Source organism: Phaseolus vulgaris, chromosome 1 (assembly GCF_051622355.1).
Source record: "Phaseolus vulgaris cultivar YP4 chromosome 1, ASM5162235v1, whole genome shotgun sequence".
Taxonomy (NCBI): Eukaryota; Viridiplantae; Streptophyta; class Magnoliopsida; order Fabales; family Fabaceae; genus Phaseolus; species Phaseolus vulgaris.
This window is the reverse complement of record NC_143498.1, coordinates 39,823,370-39,844,828: the sequence shown is the minus strand read 5'-3', so window position 1 is coordinate 39,844,828 and position 21,459 is coordinate 39,823,370. Positions and strand designations below refer to the sequence as shown.

The 21,459-nt window shown below is 33.2% G+C and overlaps 2 protein-coding genes across 4 annotated transcripts; one reads left to right on the top strand and one right to left on the bottom strand.

Moving 5' to 3' along the window:
• Positions 1 to 462: 462 nt before the first annotated feature.
• On the bottom strand, positions 463 to 9,342 carry LOC137814016 (uncharacterized). 3 transcript variants are annotated; one of them, XM_068616533.2, is made up of 12 exons: positions 6,895 to 9,342; positions 6,518 to 6,757; positions 6,293 to 6,422; positions 5,897 to 6,049; positions 5,531 to 5,769; positions 5,344 to 5,413; positions 4,400 to 4,606; positions 3,940 to 4,172; positions 2,920 to 2,998; positions 2,633 to 2,773; positions 1,127 to 1,413; positions 463 to 944 (listed from the first exon to the last, which is right to left on the bottom strand). In XM_068616533.2, exons 1-11 carry the CDS (start codon positions 9,156 to 9,158, stop codon positions 1,219 to 1,221), a joined length of 3,951 nt encoding a protein of 1,316 aa, XP_068472634.2. In that variant the 5' UTR covers positions 9,159 to 9,342; the 3' UTR covers positions 463 to 944; positions 1,127 to 1,218. The 3 variants fall into 3 exon arrangements, with proteins under 3 accessions (XP_068472634.2, XP_068472633.2, XP_068472635.2); XM_068616532.2 differs by having other exon boundaries at positions 463 to 1,003; positions 6,895 to 9,336; XM_068616534.2 differs by having other exon boundaries at positions 463 to 969; positions 6,895 to 9,336.
• An 8,546-nt stretch (positions 9,343 to 17,888) lies between these two features.
• LOC137814015 (uncharacterized) lies at positions 17,889 to 21,234 on the top strand. The gene is made up of 3 exons (XM_068616531.2): positions 17,889 to 18,029; positions 19,674 to 19,807; positions 20,568 to 21,234. Exons 2-3 carry the CDS (start codon positions 19,777 to 19,779, stop codon positions 20,972 to 20,974), a joined length of 438 nt encoding a protein of 145 aa, XP_068472632.2. The 5' UTR covers positions 17,889 to 18,029; positions 19,674 to 19,776; the 3' UTR covers positions 20,975 to 21,234.
• Positions 21,235 to 21,459: the final 225 nt, after the last annotated feature.

The window sequence follows — 21,459 nt, the reverse complement described above, 5'->3', positions numbered from 1 at the left end:
AATTGGTGGTTGATTGGTTGGAATGTCAATCGCACATGCAAAGGGGGTTTTAGACCATACAAAATTGGCAATGTTTTGTAATACTATTTTGTGTTAAGAGTAAACGTATCTAATAAAAGTAAACTAACACTGTAGAAATCCAAGTACTAGATAAGAAACTACCAATGATGCGGCAGCATAAATGTGTAAGCCATTCAGAATCGATTTACTGAGTAAGTAGGTGAGCACACGCTATTCATAGTCTCTCCTTAATTGTCCAATCATGTAGTAAGCACATTCCAAATAACACAACAGAAACAATTTCTTCCTTAAATAAATTAACTTAAATAAACAACTCCTATATTTTTTTCATTCTTAACAAAAATCATGTAATTATCTTATATTTTTATTTCTTTTTTTTCTCTCATTAGAAGTATTTTTGGATAAACTTGTTCAACCATACCCATACAATACACTAATAGATGTAAAGAATCAATATCAATATTTCATACAATTGGAAGCCAAGAGAAAAAATGTTGAGACAGTTCTCAACTTTGTCAAGGGATATGAAATTTGGGTCGATAAAAAAATTATTTTTTATTACTTGCATTTCTCATCAGCAGAAACACTTCCTATTAAGATTCCCAATGCGGGTAAAAAAACTGATACATGGTATATACAACAGCACCTGTGGCATTTGAAAAAGTATGAAGGGCCAAGTGCATTGACTCCTTTGTTGTTAGCCTGACTTTTTGTATGAACCATCCTTTTCCCTATGAAAAAACTCTTCCAGTAACAAGTATGGGGATTAAGCGCAGAACAAGTATACAGCATCAATGTTTAGTTACCATTTAAGTTGGTGAAGCACATAATCACTGTTAGCGGGGTCCTGTTCTTGCCTCATTTTCCAAGCCTCACTTGAGGGAATACAGCTTGCATAGAACACAATGGCTTGCTCGCAAAATCTAAGTACAATATTTGAGTGATGGCCTGGGTCAGACCCAAAAAATAAAACAATATTGGCCTGAATAACACCAAAACAAAATTATATATATATATATATATATATATATATATATAAATGTGTGTGTGTATTAGGCTACACACGATCACTTTCAACTAGATTGAGTATAGGAGTCATAATTACCTGCAGAAGCAGATTTAAGCCTCCTTTCATACCATCATGAAACTGGGGCACATCAATTATGGAACCTCGATGTCCATTACATGAGTATCCTCTTACCATTGAGAATATGAATGTCCATATGTCTTCCAATGATCCCGTCCATTTCGTCTGTTAGAAGTTCTGTCAGAGGGAGATTTGTAACCATCACATGGTCTTCCATAAGCATCTGAAGATCTCCTGCTTGTGCCACCTCTGTTACTTAACTTCCGAGCCTTCCTTATCTCCTCTTCCAAATCATATTCTGAGCGCTGGTATAAATAAAGATAGAAACTTATCAGTTTTATATAATTACAAAGAATAGACCCTTGATGAAAATTATGGAACTGAACTACTTTTTAAAACTTTTAACAACTTCCACCGCAACCAAAGCAGGGAAATGGAAACAAAGGAGAAAACCTTCTGCAGTAATTGTTAGATTCCATAATAAAATCACATGCATTAAGTGAAGTTATCTTGTATCGAAAATGCAAGACACCCCAACACTAGCCTTATACAAAAATTATGCTTTCTAACAGAAAGAGCATGTAGGCATGTTCCCCAATTAGCAAGGCCAATCATGTCTTACTGACAACATTAACTGTCATAGTCTCATTTTTACTACAATTCCTAACCCATTAAGAGGAACCTAATCCAATACTAGCTGGAAGAAGAAAAAAATGCCATCTCAAGGCTCCAATAATGCCTAAACTACAGGAAACACCAGGAATTCAGGTTTAGCAAAGACAAAGGGGTGAGAGCGAGGCAGAATGCTCCATCACATACTAATAATGAGAAAGAGAGTTAAGAGATATTTTCAAAATAATGCAACCTAAAAGATTGCATTCTGATTGTTAAATATTCCTCCGAAACATGCCTGTTTCCCTCAAGAAGAAATAAGCTCTGCATAGGCACATGAGCACAAGAAATGAGTCTCCAAAAGATAAACCAAACTCTATTGATGACATCCAACTAGAGTAATACATACCACTGTTGTTGAGGTTGTTAAAAACTCAATGAGTCCAATTGAAAACTTACTAGAATTATACAGTAAGATAATTGGGCATCGAATCATAACCTATCCACTCTAGATGGTTCAATTTCTACCATAATACAGAGTCAAGTATTGGATATGGTGCTATTAGTTGGAAAAACAAAACAGATTTTACCAAAATTAATCGTAATGGACTACATTACTAAGAAAATTAGTATAGATGTGAAAGCTCATAAAACGACTGCCTAACTATTTGTTAGCTCTGTTCGCAAAAAAGCTTGCAGCATAAAATATGTTTGCTCCAGCTTGAAAATAAATGTGAATAAACTCAGGCATTTCAGTAGAGCATTTCAATGCAAGAATTTAGTACAGTAAGCCATTCAACCATTATTTGTCAACTATCTCTCTCTTGCCCGCCCAGCTCATATTCTCAGACTTTAGTTAATAATGCATTCAGATTCATTAACTAGCAAAAATAATCATGCACGTAACGTAACCTTGGCTGGGTCTGAAAGCACAGCATATGCTTCTCCAATCATTTTGAAAAGCTTATCAGCATCCTTGTACACCTCTTGTGAGATTTCCTTCCAAACTTGACCATCATCTCCAACCTCACTTCTTGCCAACAACTGGCCAGCCTAGATTCAAACCAAAAACAGATAAAATAAATTTTAAGCACATAAGCTTTGAAAGCTAAAAATGCGGGCAGCTCTTTTATTACCCAAAAGCAAATGACAACAGCTATACAACGATAACTATATTGCAGGTACAAAAAGACTTGAACCTTGTCCGGATGATGTCTGAGAGCTGCCTTGTGGTATGCCTTCTTGATATCTGTTGCTGTATCAGCTGATTTGATTCCTCTGGTGTTCACATTATAAATCAGATTTAGATTTGGTCTTTGGATACTCAGAATTGGCAAGCATCAGAAAACTGGGGAGTTAAATGCATGATTGAACATTGAGACATGTATTGGTATTCAAGAGATCAAGTGACATTGAGACATGAATAAATAAATAAATTTTTGATTGACCATTGCAAAATAAATAAATACTCCGAAAGGTTGTTCCTCGTGTAACTAGTTACATTACAGTTATGTACAAACGGTTTATGAGATGAAACTGTGGTCGGGTCATGGGATCAGTGATCTATTGAAAGCCAATTTAGTTGTTCATACTCATCACATCAAATGGGCAAGACCTTGATAATTTTGTAAACTTCTGCAAATCCGTGACACTTCTAGAGGATTGTTTCTAACATTTTACCTTGAGGACAAGGTAATAGCTTTAGAGCATAGTATTGATAGGAAACAACCTAAAGTGGTAGGGATTAGAGCCCCGGCTGGGCAGGGAAATAGCATGACATAGTAACCATAATATATAAAGAACTACAAAACAGATACCCATTGCTATTTGTTGCATTCTATTGTAAATCCAACTACACAGTTGTTGATATCAGTGGCTGTAGTGAAATGTTACAATAACTAACTACACAATTTTCTAGTGATACGATCCAATCTCTATCACATTAGCATCCATGTCCCATGAGGGTTGGCTCAATTAGTATGACCAAACTGTGTCAAAGCAAACGTCTTAGGTTTGTATAATTCTACTGGTCCTTCATATGCAGGCTCTGTCCTTAAGTATTACAGTAAACCTTTATTGAGGCATGGCTTGATGTACAAATAGAGCAGCCTTCCCTCTTCTTGAATTTTTTTTCAGGAATTTACCTCATAAATCACAATTTCATTTGTTATACTGGAAAAATTAAGGGCAGGTAATTCCTAATTGAATAAAGAACTTACAAAATGACGTAAACATCCAAGGGTGTCCCCTTTTTGGCTTGATCTTCCACTGAGATAAGACGTTGACGAGCTTGCCTTGATTCTTTCACACCTTTTGATCCATTGGGTGAGTCAGACTGTTTGTCCCTTTCATTGGATTGAGTTTCAAGAACGGCTATAAGTCTCTTAAGGTCACAAGCTGCTTGTTCATAATCTCTAACCATCTCAAGTAAGGTGGCTCTTCTTGAAATTGCCTACAAAATGAGATCAATGAGATCCCCTGTCCACTCATTAGCAAAACTAGAGTCAAACAGAAAAACAATCATAATCCACAAGACTGATCGTTTCAATGAAACTTCTGTCCATAATCCACTTCACTCCAATACTCCTTATATTTCAATAGGTGAAGTTAGATTTAAGAAGAAAATCCAAATATGCACTCGTTATTTCACTTAATTGAAGGGACGTTAGAAAGGTATACCTTTGCATAATTTCCATCAAGGGCAATAGCCACACTGCAGTCTGCAATGGCATCAGCAATTTGGCCCAACGCTTGATGAGCAGCAGCACGGTTGCAGAAACATATTGCCATAAAAGGACATGATTTAATATTGCATGACAGAGCAGCAGTGTAATTCTCTACAGCTTCTGTATACTTTCCCTTTTTAAAGTTTTCATTCCCTGCCTTCTGTTGTTAAGAAGAATAATAGAGATCAATTTATTAATAGGTAGGTATATGATGGGGCCCTGACAATTAAAGAGCTGATTTATTGAAATAAAGAGAGATATAGGTAGAGATATACTGCCTCCCTTTCCCAAAGCATAAGCTGTAAATAATTTCCTTTGAATAACAAAAGATTATGCCTAACAGACTTTGCACCCATTTTTAATATTTTACCTAGAAACATCCTAGATAAGCCTATCGGTTGTCAACTTCCTAGATAATCCTATCCTAAATCTAAATTTCGAAACAAAACAGTAATACTTCCCTATCCTAAATTTTGAAAAAAACAAAGCAGTAACAGATATAAGCTTCCTTAATAGACAACTATTCCTAACTGTTATTTCTTGCTCCTCCTAGAGTATACCTTTCAAACCTTGGGCCCACTCTATCCGCATAATACCTACAGTTACCTGGAAATACTAAACTAAAATCTCAAAACCTTTCAAATGAAGAATAAGAAGCCAACCTACTTACTCTCTTGTATAAAAACCTGAATTAAATGGATTCAAGAATTAACAATATTATATTAGTCATTAATAATTTCAAAAAGGGCACAGAAACAATGTTATTCATCCTGGTGTCCGTGTGTGTATCTATGCTTCAGCCCACAGGGAAACTAACTCTAAGGATGGTCAAGATGTTTAAAATATTGGCATTTTAATTCAGGCACTAATTTAGGAGAAAGAGCGTTGTCAGATTACCTTGTGGTCTAGAAGTTCTCTTATTGTAGAAGCTAATGATAATGAGTCTTCAGTATTATCAATCACAGACCTACACAATTGAATTGATCATAATTCGCAAGGCATCCCTAGCTTTTGAAAATTAAAACTTGTCTTGATTAAAATGAAAAATGAGAAATTAGCCTTGACCGGTAATCAAATGAATTACTTGTTGTCAGTGACAGACACAACATGCTGTAATTGATCTAGAATATTAAGTGATGCCTCAAGCCTTCCCAAACGAAAGTAACACTTGGATATCAATGACCACCTCCACAATTTTACACTTGAGTAACTATCACATAAGGAACTATCAGAATTCGCAGCATTGTTTTCCAAGACAAAAATTTTCTCTGCAAGATGCTGACTTTGTTCACAAAGCTGAATTGCTGCTTCATACTTTCGTAGCTGCAAGACATTACAATAAACAAACAGCACTTTTTATTATCCGTTCAAAATAATTCAGCAAAACAACTAAACAACCGAAAAAGAATGCAAAAAGATGAGAGGAGAAAATAGTTGGAGTATAAAGTACCAAACATAGAGCCTCTGCCTTCATTTGCAGCAATTTTTCTGAGTACAAACTTATAGACAATGCCTTAGAAACTAGTTCCAAAGCTGTAACAGCTGCATCAGAAGTCCTCTCTTTTAAAAGTTCAGCAGCATTATTTATACACTTAAGAACTTCCTGTTAATATGTAGTAACACTTGTTAGACATCTAATAAAAGCATGCACACTTTAAAAGTGAACCAGGAGAGAATATCAGAATTGAAGATTAATTGCTCTTTGAAACACTAATAGCTAAGGTAGTAATAATAGTTGATAGTAACATAAAGCTGATAATAATATTAGTACAAGTTTACAAAAGTGCATCAAGTCTACAATATCAAAATTGTGCTATCCACATACAAGAAAAAATCATTGAAATACCTGAGCCTTTTGCAAACCATCAGCTGCTTCAACTATAACCCTCCGATCCAAACAAATAACACTACCTGATTCCATGCACTTGTTAAAACACTGCTGAGCATTTTCTACTTCCCCTAGCAAAAGGTGGCAGCTGGACAGGAAAATCATTCTCATCACTTAAGTGGGAGAAAAATTAAAGTCCTATACATTATCTAAAAAATTGAAAGTACAAAAAAAAACTCTTACTTAGCAGTTCTCATCTGTACTTTTGGAAAAGAAGGGTCCAGAGCTGTAGCCATCACACAATCTTCTAGAGCCTCTCTAATCCTTCCAAGACTCATCCGTGTAGCTGCACGATTACTATAGCATAGTAAAAGAGGCTGAACCAAGCATCCAGATCTTTCACTTGTAGGTACAGAATTTATTCCTAGTGTGTAGAAACCCTCAGCTTTAGAAAGATCCCCATCTTTATGGGCCTGGTTCCCCCTAAATAAAATCATGATTTCAGATAAATAATTAACGCAAACTTCAGGAACATTAATAAGCAGAAATTAGCACAACAAATATCAAAACACTAATTAAAATATATCTATGAAAGAGATGATTGCTTTTATGGTCGGTACCTGTGTCTCCACTTGTCACAGGCTGATGACGGAATTGTATTTGATGATGCAACATCCCCATCCTTGCACTGGCCATTTATCTGAGATCTATCCATCACATCAGAATGTGATGACATGTTGGCAGTGCTATGTGGTGAAAATTGTACAGAAGATACAAACTTCCCATTCACACGAGGAGAGATAACAAAAGTGTTGCACCCCCCCTTTCTCCTAAATTTCTTCTTATGTTGACGCTTTAATGATGGAGTACCAACCACCGATGAAGATGCAAACGAAAAATCTTTGCCCATGGATTCATTCGGACCAGGAACAAAACAAAAAGTAGCATCCTTTTGCCTTTCAATGTTTGAGGTGAAGTCAACACCAGCACAAGCTGAAGCTCCTTCTGCACTACTACCGCAGAATTGCTCAGTTTTCAAATTAGGCCAGACCATCTCAGGGCCAGAAGAATGAACAGACAAATTTTCATCTAGTTTATTACTATCCAGATCTCCATGTCTTCTATCAGTTGTACTCGTATCTTCTCTCCGCATGGTAGGCAAGTTTCCATCTTTATAATCAGTAGGAATTTTTGAATGCAGATCATTTAATCCTTTAGAAGCTTTTACATCTTGAGCACTTGCTGTTGTTTCCTGATAGGGAGAAAAATCCATTGGTGAGTGGACACCAGAAGAATCAGGGGTTTTGAGTGAACTGTCTTCTTTTGACAAATGATCCGGCCCTGTCTGTTTCTTGTTTAAGGAATGAGGCTTCAATTTTCGCCTTGTACATTTTGATCCTTTTTCCATACATGATCGACCTTTCTGTGTGGATTCAACTTTTCTATTTAACTTCGGAAATAAGTTTTCTTTGAAACAAGAAGGATCCCATGTTGGGGGTTTGAAGTCTGCAAAAGACTCCTTGGAAGCCTCCGGAGTACTTGCAAAAAAATTATCGCTATTATCACCATCTGCACTCGAGGAATGGCCCGTAGAAGCATAAAAATTTGGATGGGAATCAATACCAATTGATGAGAAGGAAAATGACACTGAAGCTCCATTCGCTTTTGAATCTTCAGACACATAACATCCTGGAATTTTGCCACTCTGGAAATCTGTGAAGCCTTCCTGACTAGTGGATGGCGTAGAATGTATTCCTGTAGAATCAGAGGCAATACCACAAGCAGTTCCATTTTGAACACCGACGTTCCCAGAAGCAGAATAAGCACAGAACTGCTGACCACCAGTTTCGGTTCTTGAACTAACACTAGAATAACCAAAACCCATGTCATTTCCTCCAAAAACAAAACCAGCAGCACAACCATTAGCATGTGAATTCTTCGAAATATCAGCACCCTCAGAATGTTTAATGTTAAGTTTCTCCATCTCATCTGATAAATTACGCACTGGCACGCCACCATAAGTAGCGGGAATACCATTAGCACTCCCACATCCACTCTTACACTTATCACCATTACCCAAATGATCATACCGATCAGCACCTGTATCACTATTACCATTCATTCCCATCTTGACACCAAAAGCACCCATTCCACGATCCAAATTCCACCCACAGCCAACAGGCTCTTTCTTCTCCACCTTAACGCTCGACTCTCTACCACTATAGCTCCCCCCAAAGCAATCACGTTGTCCACACTCAAATTCATACTTACATTCCCTCTCCCCAACTGAATCCCCCAACCCCACACTACATTTCCCCTTTTCAGTACTCAAGCCAGAATTCAAATTATTTCTAGAAGCACCAAAAACAAACACCCCACTCTTCAACTCCCCCTCTGAATTCGACCCTACCTTCCCTCCCTCACCACAAACCGTCTCCGTAACACTCTCACCGTTCTTTCTCAATCCCTCGTCACTCTTCCCAGCACCAAACACAAATTCCACACCACCACTCCCAATTCCCCCCTTCAAATCCCTAGCGGAGTCAGACTCAACCTTCCCAGCGCCAAACACAAAACCATTGTCACCACGACAGTTCAAAAATCCACTCTCTAATATAGTACCATTACCAGATACCTGATCGGCGCGAAACGGATTGAAGCCGGCGCCGGCGCCATCGTCGTCGGCGCCAGCTCTGTTCCGAGACCTGGCCTGCTGAGACGCAGACTGCTTGCGGAGTTTGGCGAGCCTCGGTCGGGACCTCGCGCGCGCGGCGGAGGCGGAAGGGTTTAAGCAGTCGGCGTTAAAATGAAGGGAGGAAGAATGCGGCGGCGCGTCCGCGGAATTTATCGGAGATTGGAAATGGAGCGCGGCGGAAGACGACATTGGGGAAGAGTAGGGTTTGAAATTGTTGGCTCCAACGGGTTAGAGAGTTCAAATTCTCAGTCTCCCACAAGCTGATGATGCAAATGGTTTTGTGATACTCTAATGTAATTTATGATTTATGATCTCAGGTTGGATTAGATTAAATAGATTGAAATCAGGTTCGGTTAATGTAATTTACTTCTTTATTTATCATCCCAATTTTCATTAAAATATATATTTAAGTTTAAATAATAGAGAGAACGAATGAACAAGACTTTTGGAGTGTGGGACCTACCTAGTTACGGATCCTTTTTCTTTTCGCTTTGCTACCCTGCTTCTATTCTACTCTTCCTTTCATTCACAACAATTTCGATCATTTTTATTTTCAAACCAACAAGAAAAATATATTTAACTTTTATTTTATTCAGTTAAATAACCTCGATAAAAAATACTTATATATTTTTATAAGTATTATACCTACTTGTTGTGGATATTATAGTATTATCTCTGTCCTTAAGTATACAAATGAAGAAATATTCATATCCACAAATATCCGTTAAGAAAATTATACATGAATATAAAAAATACTCTACCTCAATTTTTGATGATTCATCCTTGTAACGTGTGTTTGACTATGTAAACATAAGAGGTTAAGAAAGTCGTGGAAAGTTTGAAAATCAAGATGTTAAATCACAAACCGAAAATGTTTATTTTATATCAATATATATTAATATTTTAATCATTTATAAAATTTATAATTTTATTAATTTTAAAAAAAAATGTAACATTTTACGTTTTATATAAAAAAAATAGTTAGTTTTAATATTGTTTACCACAGATTGGAATATTTTACTAGTGATTAGGATAAGTTTTTTTTTTCAAATTTGAAATTGTTTTGTTAATGTTGTAGTATGAAAATTGTTTCCTTTAGTTCGTTGGTTTCAATATTATTAGGAAATTTACCCATCTCATTAGTTATTATATGTGCTTGATATATTTTTTGTTGAAGTAAAATATTTATTTTAATTACATTTAGATTTGAGATATCGGAAGGGATTAAAATAAGTTTTTTTTAAGTGTAAGATCTAGAAAATAGCTTCGGAGTATAAGTAATATAATTAAAATAACACGTGAATATTTTATTATTAAAGTGAAAATTTTATTTAAATAGAAAAAAATAGTTAGTTATGTTTCATTTGAAAATAATCACCATCTCTTAAAAAAATATTATTTTCTTCTCTATCTTCTTTCTAACTTTTTTACCACATTTTCATTAGACTAACGATCGGATGTCACATTTGAACTCCTAGTAGTGAGTACATCAAAACCGTCCAATCAAAATTTTGTTTAGAGTAAGTTTCTTTTTGTTCTTTCTCCTTTGAGTTAGCTTTGAGTTTTCTATTCACCTAGGTAGACATGTCTTGCATGTAGTGTATATGGTTTCAGAGTTAACATTTGTTACTTAAGGGTTCTAGTAATGTGTTGAGATCATAGATCAGGATTCTATGGTGCATGTTAGATTATCCCTCATTTCATTAGGAGTTGGAGTTGTCTGTGAGTGTTCATCCTTCTAATCAGGTAAGGGAAGCTAGTTTTACCTTTTAATAGAACCCTATATTAGAGGATTTGGATGTGAAGGTGACATTGTCACAAATTTAAAATTTCTCTTGCAGCATTTGTTGTGGAGTAAAATAGATGTTGATTAATTGAGTGGAATTTTGAAAATATAGAGATAGTATATTTTATTGAATTGGTAAAATTACATGTTGATTATGATGTTCAAGAAGTTATTGAATGTGATTGAATTATGTTAAGTGCAAACAATAATGAGTGTTGGTTGTTTGAATTAAAATTTGAATGAATCTTGTTTAAAAATTATGAATATGTAGATATATATGTTGATATTTGAGTTCAATGAGAAGTATCAGATTTTGAGAAAAGTGATATCCTATTGATCTTGTATGTTTTATAAAATACAATTTGAGAGTTTTGGTGAAAATTTGAAATTTAGTTAAGTTAATTGGAAAATTTTACCTTATTCTGAGGTCCATTTTCACTCAAGCAAAAAATGGAGTCAAAATTTGGTTTATTCTCGAGTTTATTTTTGCTCAAGCGAGGGTATTTTCGCTCAAGAGAAAATAGCACTAGAACAAACCTTGATCTTGGCTCATTTTTCTCAAGCGAAGCAATTTTCGCAAGCGAGACCATTTTTGCTCAAGCGAAAAGACACTTCTTCTAATTTTGTTTATTTAGTTATTGTGTAATATTTTTGTTGATTTATAATGAATGTTTATTTATATGCGTATAAATTAAATATTTGATCTTGAAAAATTGTATGATGTGTGAATTGAACCATGAATTCAGTGGAAATATGACCGAGACATAATATTTTCAAGAAAGGAAGTACCATGTTGAGATTGATTATGATGTACATTGATTAGGGATTTGTCAATAAAGGAGTACCCTAACTCTACTCGTAAATTTGGAACCATATAAATGGAGATTATCAAGTGGTGAGAGTCGAAGGAGATTCATATAACAAGACATGTTGTTTGAAAAATAATTAGTCTAATAGGTTATATGGACTAACCCTGTCATATTTGGTACTATGTTATTATGCGCATGGTTATGTGAATTCCACAGTGAGGTAATTAGTCTAATAGGTTATATGGACTAACCCTGTCATATTTGGTACTATGTTATTATGCGCATGGTTATGTGAATTCCACAGTGAGGTAGTATGATAGATGCATACCTCTGAGTCTAAGTCAATGCATGAGTCTTTCGAAAGTACAATCAAGTGTCTATGTGTATGTTAGTGGATTTCTGGCAAGAATGATGATGCACATGAGATATTTGTAGACACTTGATTGTTTAGTACATGGATGTGGATAAAGTGTTATAATTTACAGGTTCATGATTGTATTCACCGAATTGGATGAAGTGTGATGATTATGTGTTGGAACAAAAATTAAGAGTTATATGAGAACATTCTTAAATAATTATTGGTTATAGAATTATATTAAAAGTTTTAAAAATTACTAGCTTACCATGTATTTATTGTTTGTAGTTGTTTATTTTTTAAACTTGCAATGATTATGTTTTAAACAAAAATAAAGACTACACATAATATATCTCCACAGAAAATGAGAAGTTAATAAAGAAAACTAAAAACTAAAATAATATTTTGTAATATAATATTTTGAAGCAAGTAAATTGGATGTGTATACCTACATTTTAAATTGTATGATATAATTATTAAAGTAAAGTAAGCAAAGTTGACTTAAAAAGAATGAAAAGATCAATTTTAAGTATGAAGAAAACTTAAATCAAATGTTAGAAAATAAAAAACAACTTAAGTCTAAAATAATAATATAAAAATATCTTCATATTAAATTGTACTTATTAGTATATAATATATGTCAAGTATAATGTAAGCATGAGGAGGAGCACACAAATTACTAGTGAACATTTATTTTTATTGTAAGTAAATAATTGATATTCGGATTCACAATTCACTTTATTCCAATTTACATTAAGCTCCAACATTAGTTTCTTGATTACTTAGAGCTTTAGATATTTACAATCATTTTTGTTTATTAATGACGTCACTTAGTCTTTACATTAAGTTGCATTTAGAGTACTCGTGGTCATAATTTTAAGGTTGTGTTCCGAAAATGTAATTTGTGACTTTTGTATACCTATTTATCTAACTCATTGAAATTTTGAAATGTGGATTTATATGGATTAACTTATTTAAGGTGTAACTTAAATCGATTTAATAAGTATTTTCCTTAAATATCACATCTATTTTTTTTATTATGAAGTAGACAAGGAAGAAAAATAAATTAGAAAAAGAGATTATTTGAATCAAGATAAAAATAGGATAAAAGTAGTAGAAGGTTTTGTGAATGATTATATTAATATAATTAAATAGAAATATATATATATATATAATAATTTAATAATTTAAATCATTATTAAAGTGCTATTATATTAAAAGTTAAGTATAATTAAATATGAATATGAATGTATGTGTATTTTTTTCTCATCTCAACTTAACCATATTCTCTTAAAATAATCACCAATTAGTTTATACCCGCAACATTTCTTAATTTTATAAAATAAGATTACGTTAAAAATAACTTCTAAAATTTAAATTAAAGTTAAAATAAATTTTAAAGTAAAATCAAAAATAAAATTCCATTATAAAATAGGAGGACGAATAAAGATAATATTTATAAAAAAATTAAAAGAGGTTACTCTACTAAATACCTAAATTTAAATAAATTGTTTTTATCTTTAAAAGGTTTACCTAATTTAAAAATGGATATAATATGGTTATTTTAAATAATAAACTTATACTCATATTTACACTAACACTAAAACGCATAAAAATAATGACATTATTCATATAGATAGACAACAAGTGTAGATTATAAAACATAGTTAAAATAAGTGATATTTAATGTCTATTCCCAACACATATAAAAAATCATTGACGAAAAAAAAAAAGAGGAAGAAAGCGTGCAAACATAACCTAAAGTACGGTACTCCAAGTTTAAAAAAAAAAAAAAACAAAAGACTTTAATAATTGACTTTGCTTACATGGAACTCACTAGAAACCTCAAACAAAGTTTACAACTAAAAAAGAACTTGAAAAAAAAAACTGTTAAGAAAACAAATATATATGTGTGTGAAAAGATTTACCTTAAACAAAAGTAATTTAAAGGAGACATAAGTTACTAATTCCTAAAATATATTATTTTAGGGTAGAATAGGAATAAGGGATTGTGATAATACATTAATTAAAAATTCAAATTTCATATAAACATGAATACTCGTGGTGGTGGTCAGAGTGTTATGATTTCAAGTTTGTTGAACAATAATAAGAAAACACAAGAACAATAGTAAAAAAACAAAACAATTGTTAAAACAATTGTAATAACAGAAAAGTTTCATACACAAAGTATATTTACAATACAATGTATCTGGCACACATAAAGTTATGTATACATAGAGCTAAAGAAAGTGAGATACAATATATCATTAAGAGAATTAAGATAAAATATTATGTAATACAGGTGGTAACTTAGATGATAAATACGAGATGTTAGATGTCAAATTGTCTAACTAATATTTACATTATTAGAAATATAATACTATTTTTTGTGTTTTTATTATATGATTATGATTTAAAGTCAATACATCACAATTTTCTACCTTGACTCTAAATAATGGAAGAGTTTCCGTATGACCTTCATTTATCCTTAAATGAAAAATTAATTCGCTTCAAAACAATGTTTGAATCTCACTTTTTTGACAATGACTTTGTAAACACATTTGGAGCAACCTTCGTAATCTTGACCTTCCCATACTCAACAACGTCCCATAAAGTGTAATCTAACATTAACGTGTTTGTCCATCCTAAGTATTCACCTCATGAGACCAAGATCTTTCATCTCAAAGTTTGAGCTAGTTTTTTTCTTTGAGCTCTTCTTCCATGGCACTCTGCCATTATTGACTTGCATGCATTGATTGAAGGTTCAAATGGCTCTAGAATGGGGGTTGAATGGAGCCTAAACTCAATTCGTAAAATATCAATTATTAAAAGCAGTGTCTAAACAATAATAGAGATAAAGGAGTAGATAGTGATTTATACTGGTTCACCCAACAACAAGGGCTTCATTCAGTCCCTTAAGCAACCCACTCAAGAGTCTTTCACTAAGTATTCTCCACCTCTCCAAATACACCAATATTCTTACACCTATGTAGGTCACCTAGTATTCTTCACCTCTATAAGTGCATCAATATTCTTATACCTCTACAGGTCACCAAGTATTCTCTACCTCTCCAGGCAACGATTTCTAATCTCCCTATGAGATCAAAAGCTTTTAACAATGAGAAAATCTCTCTATTGAGAGAACAATTAAACCTCATAGCATATACTTCACAATACAAATGATTTACAATGGTTTAGCTCACAACCCAATCTCACAATTTTGCTCTATATAAGCAGATGTAACTGTATAATACTATCTTAATCACACAATTATGAAAATGTGTTTCTGTACTCTTAGAAAGCTTGTATATCAATTTGTACACCTCGTTGTTATGCTCTACATCTTCAAGGTCTTTATATAGTTTTCATAAATGTGATCATTGAAGCTTTGCGTTCTTCACTCTTCAATACAACCGTTAGACACTCAATACAGAAACATTGTTTCTAATTGATCTTTGTGTCTTAAACGAGTAAGACATTTCAAATACTTTCCTTATCTTCTTCCAATATGAACATTGAGACTTTAATCTTCTTTACTTCAATATCAACTTAGATTTCTCACGTTGTTCTTCATCTTTAATGCACTAAACACTTGAATAGGAAACTTCTGCTATGATACAATCTACACGTTCTGCAATCATTATAAACATTTCAAAATGTTTTGTATCTACATTTGATTTGAATATTGAAGCTTTAATATAGTATGCACTTGGATATTTTCTTTCAAGTTTTGTTCATCATCTTTCATGTGATAGACGTTCAATATGAAAATAAGAATGTTTTAATATGTGTTTTTAATACGTTTTATCACTTGTTTATGCTTGGAAAATCTTTCTCTTTGCAAATCTTCATTCACATCTTCCTGATATTGCTTTACTCTTGATATTAGCAAATCTCGCTTCTCAGCTTCATTGTTTTCTTGTAGACGCTGAATTTGGAAACTTTAGCTTTCACCTTTACTCACGTCTTTAATTTCCTTTGATAATATATGAGAACAAAATAAATATCAGTGAACATTATAATCAGTAATAACTCATTAGTATCACTTAAACAATATCTTATAATATTTACGAATTATTGAGACTTTCTTTTCTCAGATTTTTCATATTTAATTCACTTTCAAATTCTTTATAAGTTAATATTAAATCAAACATTATAGAAAAAAGATTGCTAAAATCCTGTATAAACACAACTATTGTTGTTTGAAAGGACGCACGAAAGATAACACAAAATAATCACATTTAACAATAATATTATTCCTCTAAACACATTTCTAAATTTTTTTGATATATAAAATATTTATACCTTGTTTTTTTTTTTAAGAATTTACAGTGAAATATTGTTCATATAAAAACTTATAATACAATATTAAATTTGATTCTAATTGCACAGATGTGTTTAAAAACATTTTATAATCAATGTGGAATTTGTTTTCGATTCACAAAATATTAAAGCATAAGGTATTTGAGATTTTCAGATTTCTCTGTTCTATGTTCTCAAATATGAAAACTTTCCAAAATCATTTAACCATTAATCTTATTTAAAAACATAAACGCAATGTTGATGACTTTTTTACGGTAAGTGCACCGCGTTGTCAAAAGTATTAATTTGATCCTAAGGACGAATCTCGAACCCACAAGGAACAATTGAATAATCAAGTAAAAGTTTCACTAAATATAAAACAAAATAATAAAAGTTTGTTGGGATTTGATATGCTGGCAATGACTAACAAGAAAACAAGTCAAAAGGTTGTTGCTTCAATTGGAAAAATAGGCATTGAGTTTCATCTTTCTCACTCTTTTGTATTTTGATTAGCATGACAATATTGTGTCCTTTGATTGATATTGATGTCAGTATAAAAATCATTTATATCAATTCCTCGCATTATTAAGATGCTTCCTAAATATTGATTTCTCGCATATTTATAAAAACAACTTATCCTTAAGATCAGACATTAACATTTCAAATCTATTCTTAGCATTCAAATATGTTAAGTATTATCATTCAGTTCAGAACCTTAGAAGTACTGTGCAATCAAATTTAAGATTTTAGATAATGGTAAACCAAACATTGCAAACAAAATAATAATACCAATCATCAATCAAAAACAAAATATCACGTTTAGATATCACCTTAATACATAAAAGTTTGAACAAATTACTCCTAATCCCAAAGGGGAGAATTAGCCACATATGATGACTGTTACGCATGAAAAGAAGATCCAAGATGTTTCTCTTTGACGACTGACTTCTCTAATGTTTCTCGCACCTCCTATTTTCCCAATTGAGTTACAATTCATTCAATGATGTTTCACTCTTAATCTTGCACGTCTAGGGTTGTGCCTCTAGCCCCCTATTTAATTTAAATGGCTTGGGTTAAGTGGATTCTCGCTCAAGCGAGCTCTATCTGCTTGAGCAAGTAAACGACGAAACATGCAATGTTGTTGGAGCAATCTCGCTTGAGTGAGAATGAGCTCGCTTGAGCGATATGCTCTGATGCTGAGTTGGACTTTTGTGAGCTTGGTACATGTCGGGACCTTCCAACTTTCCCTTTTTAGCTTATATTTTGTTAATAGTAAAACTTTGCTCAATCATTAGCTAATTAAAGTAGAAATTTTACATTTAGTGTAACATTTAATGTTATAACATATTTAAGCTGCAACTCTTATTAAAAAAAAAAACAGATATACAGTTAATATTTAAAAAATATAAATACATATAAATTTATAATAAAATAAATATTATAATATAAATTTATTATTTATTTTAATAAATACGATATATAATAATACAAAAATACCACGTATGTTTCCGCTAATAAATAAGAAACAAAATAAACAAATAAAATCATTTTAATAATATAAAGCTACAAAGATATTTTGTGAACCGCAACACAACAACACCCACGTGTTCCGAGAGGACCTCTACACTTACCAGCGTAGCATAAAAGCAGCTCCCGGATGACACGTGGCGTTTCTCTTTCTTTCGGTTACCCACCTCAACTTAAACCCTACAATTTTCAATTGAACCCTCTTCTTCACACATTTATGCAGTATATGCTGATGCTTCTATTTCCCCGTGAATCCAAAGTTGCAAAAGTCTATTTTAAAGGTTCCATTTCTGCTTTTTTGCCATGCTAATCGATTGATACAAATAATTGGGACAGCTTCTTATTCAAGTTTCTGGGTCTTTGAATATGTCAGTTACTTGGTGATTTGATTGACAATCCTAGTATTTTACTTGTTTTGGAGTGGTGATGGTAGTTATTTCAAAATTGTACAGAAAAAAAAGTGTGTCAGCTTTAAATTCAAGTTGAACTCTCTCTAAGGATGGGTGGAGAGTGTTGAATATTGATATCCTATAATATTTCTTCCAGAAATGGATTATAAACCTGTTTAGATAAACTAATCTGTGAGTAATCAGAAGAAGAAATAAGTATGTAAAATGAGTTGAAACTTTACTGAGTTAAAACTTGAAACCATCTTATACTTTTAACTTTTAATAGCAGTTCTCTTTGCTTGCAGTAGAAATTTTTAATTTTATTTTCTTTTTCTATTAATGTTTTACGAAGGAAACTTCTTCATAAATATCGGACGAGTGATGTATAAATGGATAAATTGGTTATCCAAACTTAGTTTATCTATTTCTGTGAGTTTGGTTCACTCATGAAAATTGGGCTTGGAGCAATGTCCGACGTTGTTTGATCGTTACAATCACAAATTAGCTACACTGCTTATGTTCTATTCTCCAAACCTTCATTCTTGGAGTTGCTGTTTCATCCATTTAGGTTTGCATGTTACCAATGACATAGCTTGATATTATAGTTCACTTCTTGTTGCCAGTGTCGTGGCCTAATAATTTCTAGTCTGCTTATGAAAATGACTTGGCAACCACACATTGTTTCGTACTTTTTTAGGAAATTGGGTTTTCTCCTATTACAATTTAATATCTTGAATTTGGATATTCATTTAGATGAAGATCCAACTCAATTTTCATTGGAGACCATACTCAATTTGCATCGGAGACCAAACCCCATTTGCATTCGTATAGGTTACTACATGGATATGTCACATATATTCATATAGAAGATATTGATCCCACCCCATGCTGCTATGATGTATTAAACCGCTCTAGTCACTATCGCATCGAGCTTGCTGTAACTGACTAAACACTCTCAGAACAAATTATATGTTTGGATGAACCATAGTGAGATAATTCTGTCCCCTAACAAGTCTACAATATTGCTCATCCTTGTAGAAGCACAATTTTCTCCTTCAATATGTGTAATGCATACTTCTGTACTTGTTTTCCACCCCAGCAGCCGAGCGAGTATAGTTTGGAAAAATATTAATGACGATCCAAATCCTTGGAAGTGTACACGAGGGTTACCTTGCATCCTTGCGTTATTATCCCTAAGATTCTATATAAATGCTAGTGCAGAATAATTCACTTGTACAACTACATAACATAAAGGATAATAAATACGAATAACTAAAATGGCTAGTATTTCAACAAGAGGAATCCAACATTCCAAATCCTATTAGTGCTTAGTCTTTCATTAATAGGCAAATGCCAATACTTTAATATAAATATTGATAGATCTTGTAGTCACAGTGGGGTGTTTCTCCCCTTTTACTTTCCTTGTCAGTTTTTTCTCCATTGGTGTTGAAAGTCCTCTGCTTTGGAGTAATTGTATAAGGCAATCATGCAACTTGTACATTGGACATTGATCAAGTAATTTACTTCTTTCTGTAGTAAGGACATTTTGAGGAACGTAGAGGATTCGGCTCTATTGAGACACTGGATGAACCTACATAGGAATACAACGTGGATCTATTAGTGAAATCTTTTATCTTTCATGGAGAACAAATCGGATAAGGTGCTGAACGGTAAGGGCTATCATTATTTTATGTGAAGCTCACATCAATCACTTTTCCATCTGGAATGATTGTTTGATATTGCTACGTAAAGTTGAGACCTGACAGTTCATCCAACAATATAGATTATGTCAATCAGTTTACTCTTATGAAGCTAGGTGCAAATGTTTGTAGAAATGTATTAAACCGATGAAAATTTGTGTGATACATCATTACATGTAAGGGAATATATATTTATTTATTTTATAGTCAATGAGAGAATGTCAAAGCAATGTCATGCTGGAATTTTTAGACCATTCATCTGGAGGCAATATTTGCAGTACGGATTTTTTTTTTTTTGACTTGGTTCAAACTTTTCTTCACTATTTTGGCCTTTTGAAGTCTTACTATGAGTTCATTGACATGTATTTTTCCATTCTATTTAGTTTATAGATAATGCATATTAGACGCTGACAGCGAGCTATTTGTTCAAGTGACATGTTGCTTCTCAAAGAGTCAAAGACTATAAGTACAATTAATAAATTGGATATGCTTTTCGTGCAAACACCTATCTTAGGATTTGCTTTGAGGTAGGGTAATGGGAGTGTATAGTCTTCTGTTGCATGATACATTATTTGAAGTTTGTTTCAAATTCAAACTACTTTAGAGATAAGGTGGAAGTGGATGTTTACCTAATATTACTCTCTTTAATAACTTTAGATTTTTTTTACTTCTATTTTCATTTGCTGTACTGATCATGTTAGATGATGCCCTTCGATTGTGAGTTTAACAGATAATAAGGAGAGTACTCATGTGGACAATGTATTGGCGGCCACAAATTATCCAAAGATTGGTGTGGACAAAGGTGTTTTGAAAAATTTTACAAGATCTTCAGGAGATGTTACAGAAACAAGGATAGCCGCTGATGGGAAAGGTGGCGAAAGTTGTCCAAAGGGTACTCGTTCGGAGGAAATTGATGCATCTGGGGATGTAAATATGGAGGCATCCATAACAGCTGATGATGTTATCCGGGCTGGAGGATTTGGTGCCAGGGATGATATCAGTAGCTTTCTTCCTGTTGCAAGTGATTCTACTGACTTTGAAGCTTCAATCCGTGATGCACGAGACTATGAAGAACTACAGGGTCAAGTGAGCAGACCAGGCCTTGGCTGGACTGGTGGTGCGACTGAGGCGAAATGATTATTGGTGCTGTTATATGGACCATTATTCGCGTCTTGTTTTTAGCTGGAAGACCATGTGTTTCTGGCTAATAATAGCTGGTAATAGTTAAAATCAAAGTCGCTTAATACTGAAAATTTTTGTTAGTAATATCGGCAGATGATTTTTCTTGTAAAAATAGTTGGTTCGTAACCTAGTGTTTGATTTGTCTTTGTTAAGTGGGATGTTACATATACACAATTCGTTCAACTGGATAAGAACTCATCCTTGAACTTTTGCAACTGTTTTTATTTCGGTCAAACTTAAATACTGTAAAGTGGTGTACTGCTTTTCCAATTTAGAAGGAGGGAAAGGAGAGATGGAACGAAAAATATGTATGCTATTGGTCGAGGGTTACTAAGGGAGGGTTAGCAAAAGTAGATGATTTATTTGTTCGTCTTTGAACATGTTTTCTTTTGTGATGTATGACTAAATTTTGCTGTACCATACACTCAGGTGTTTCGTTA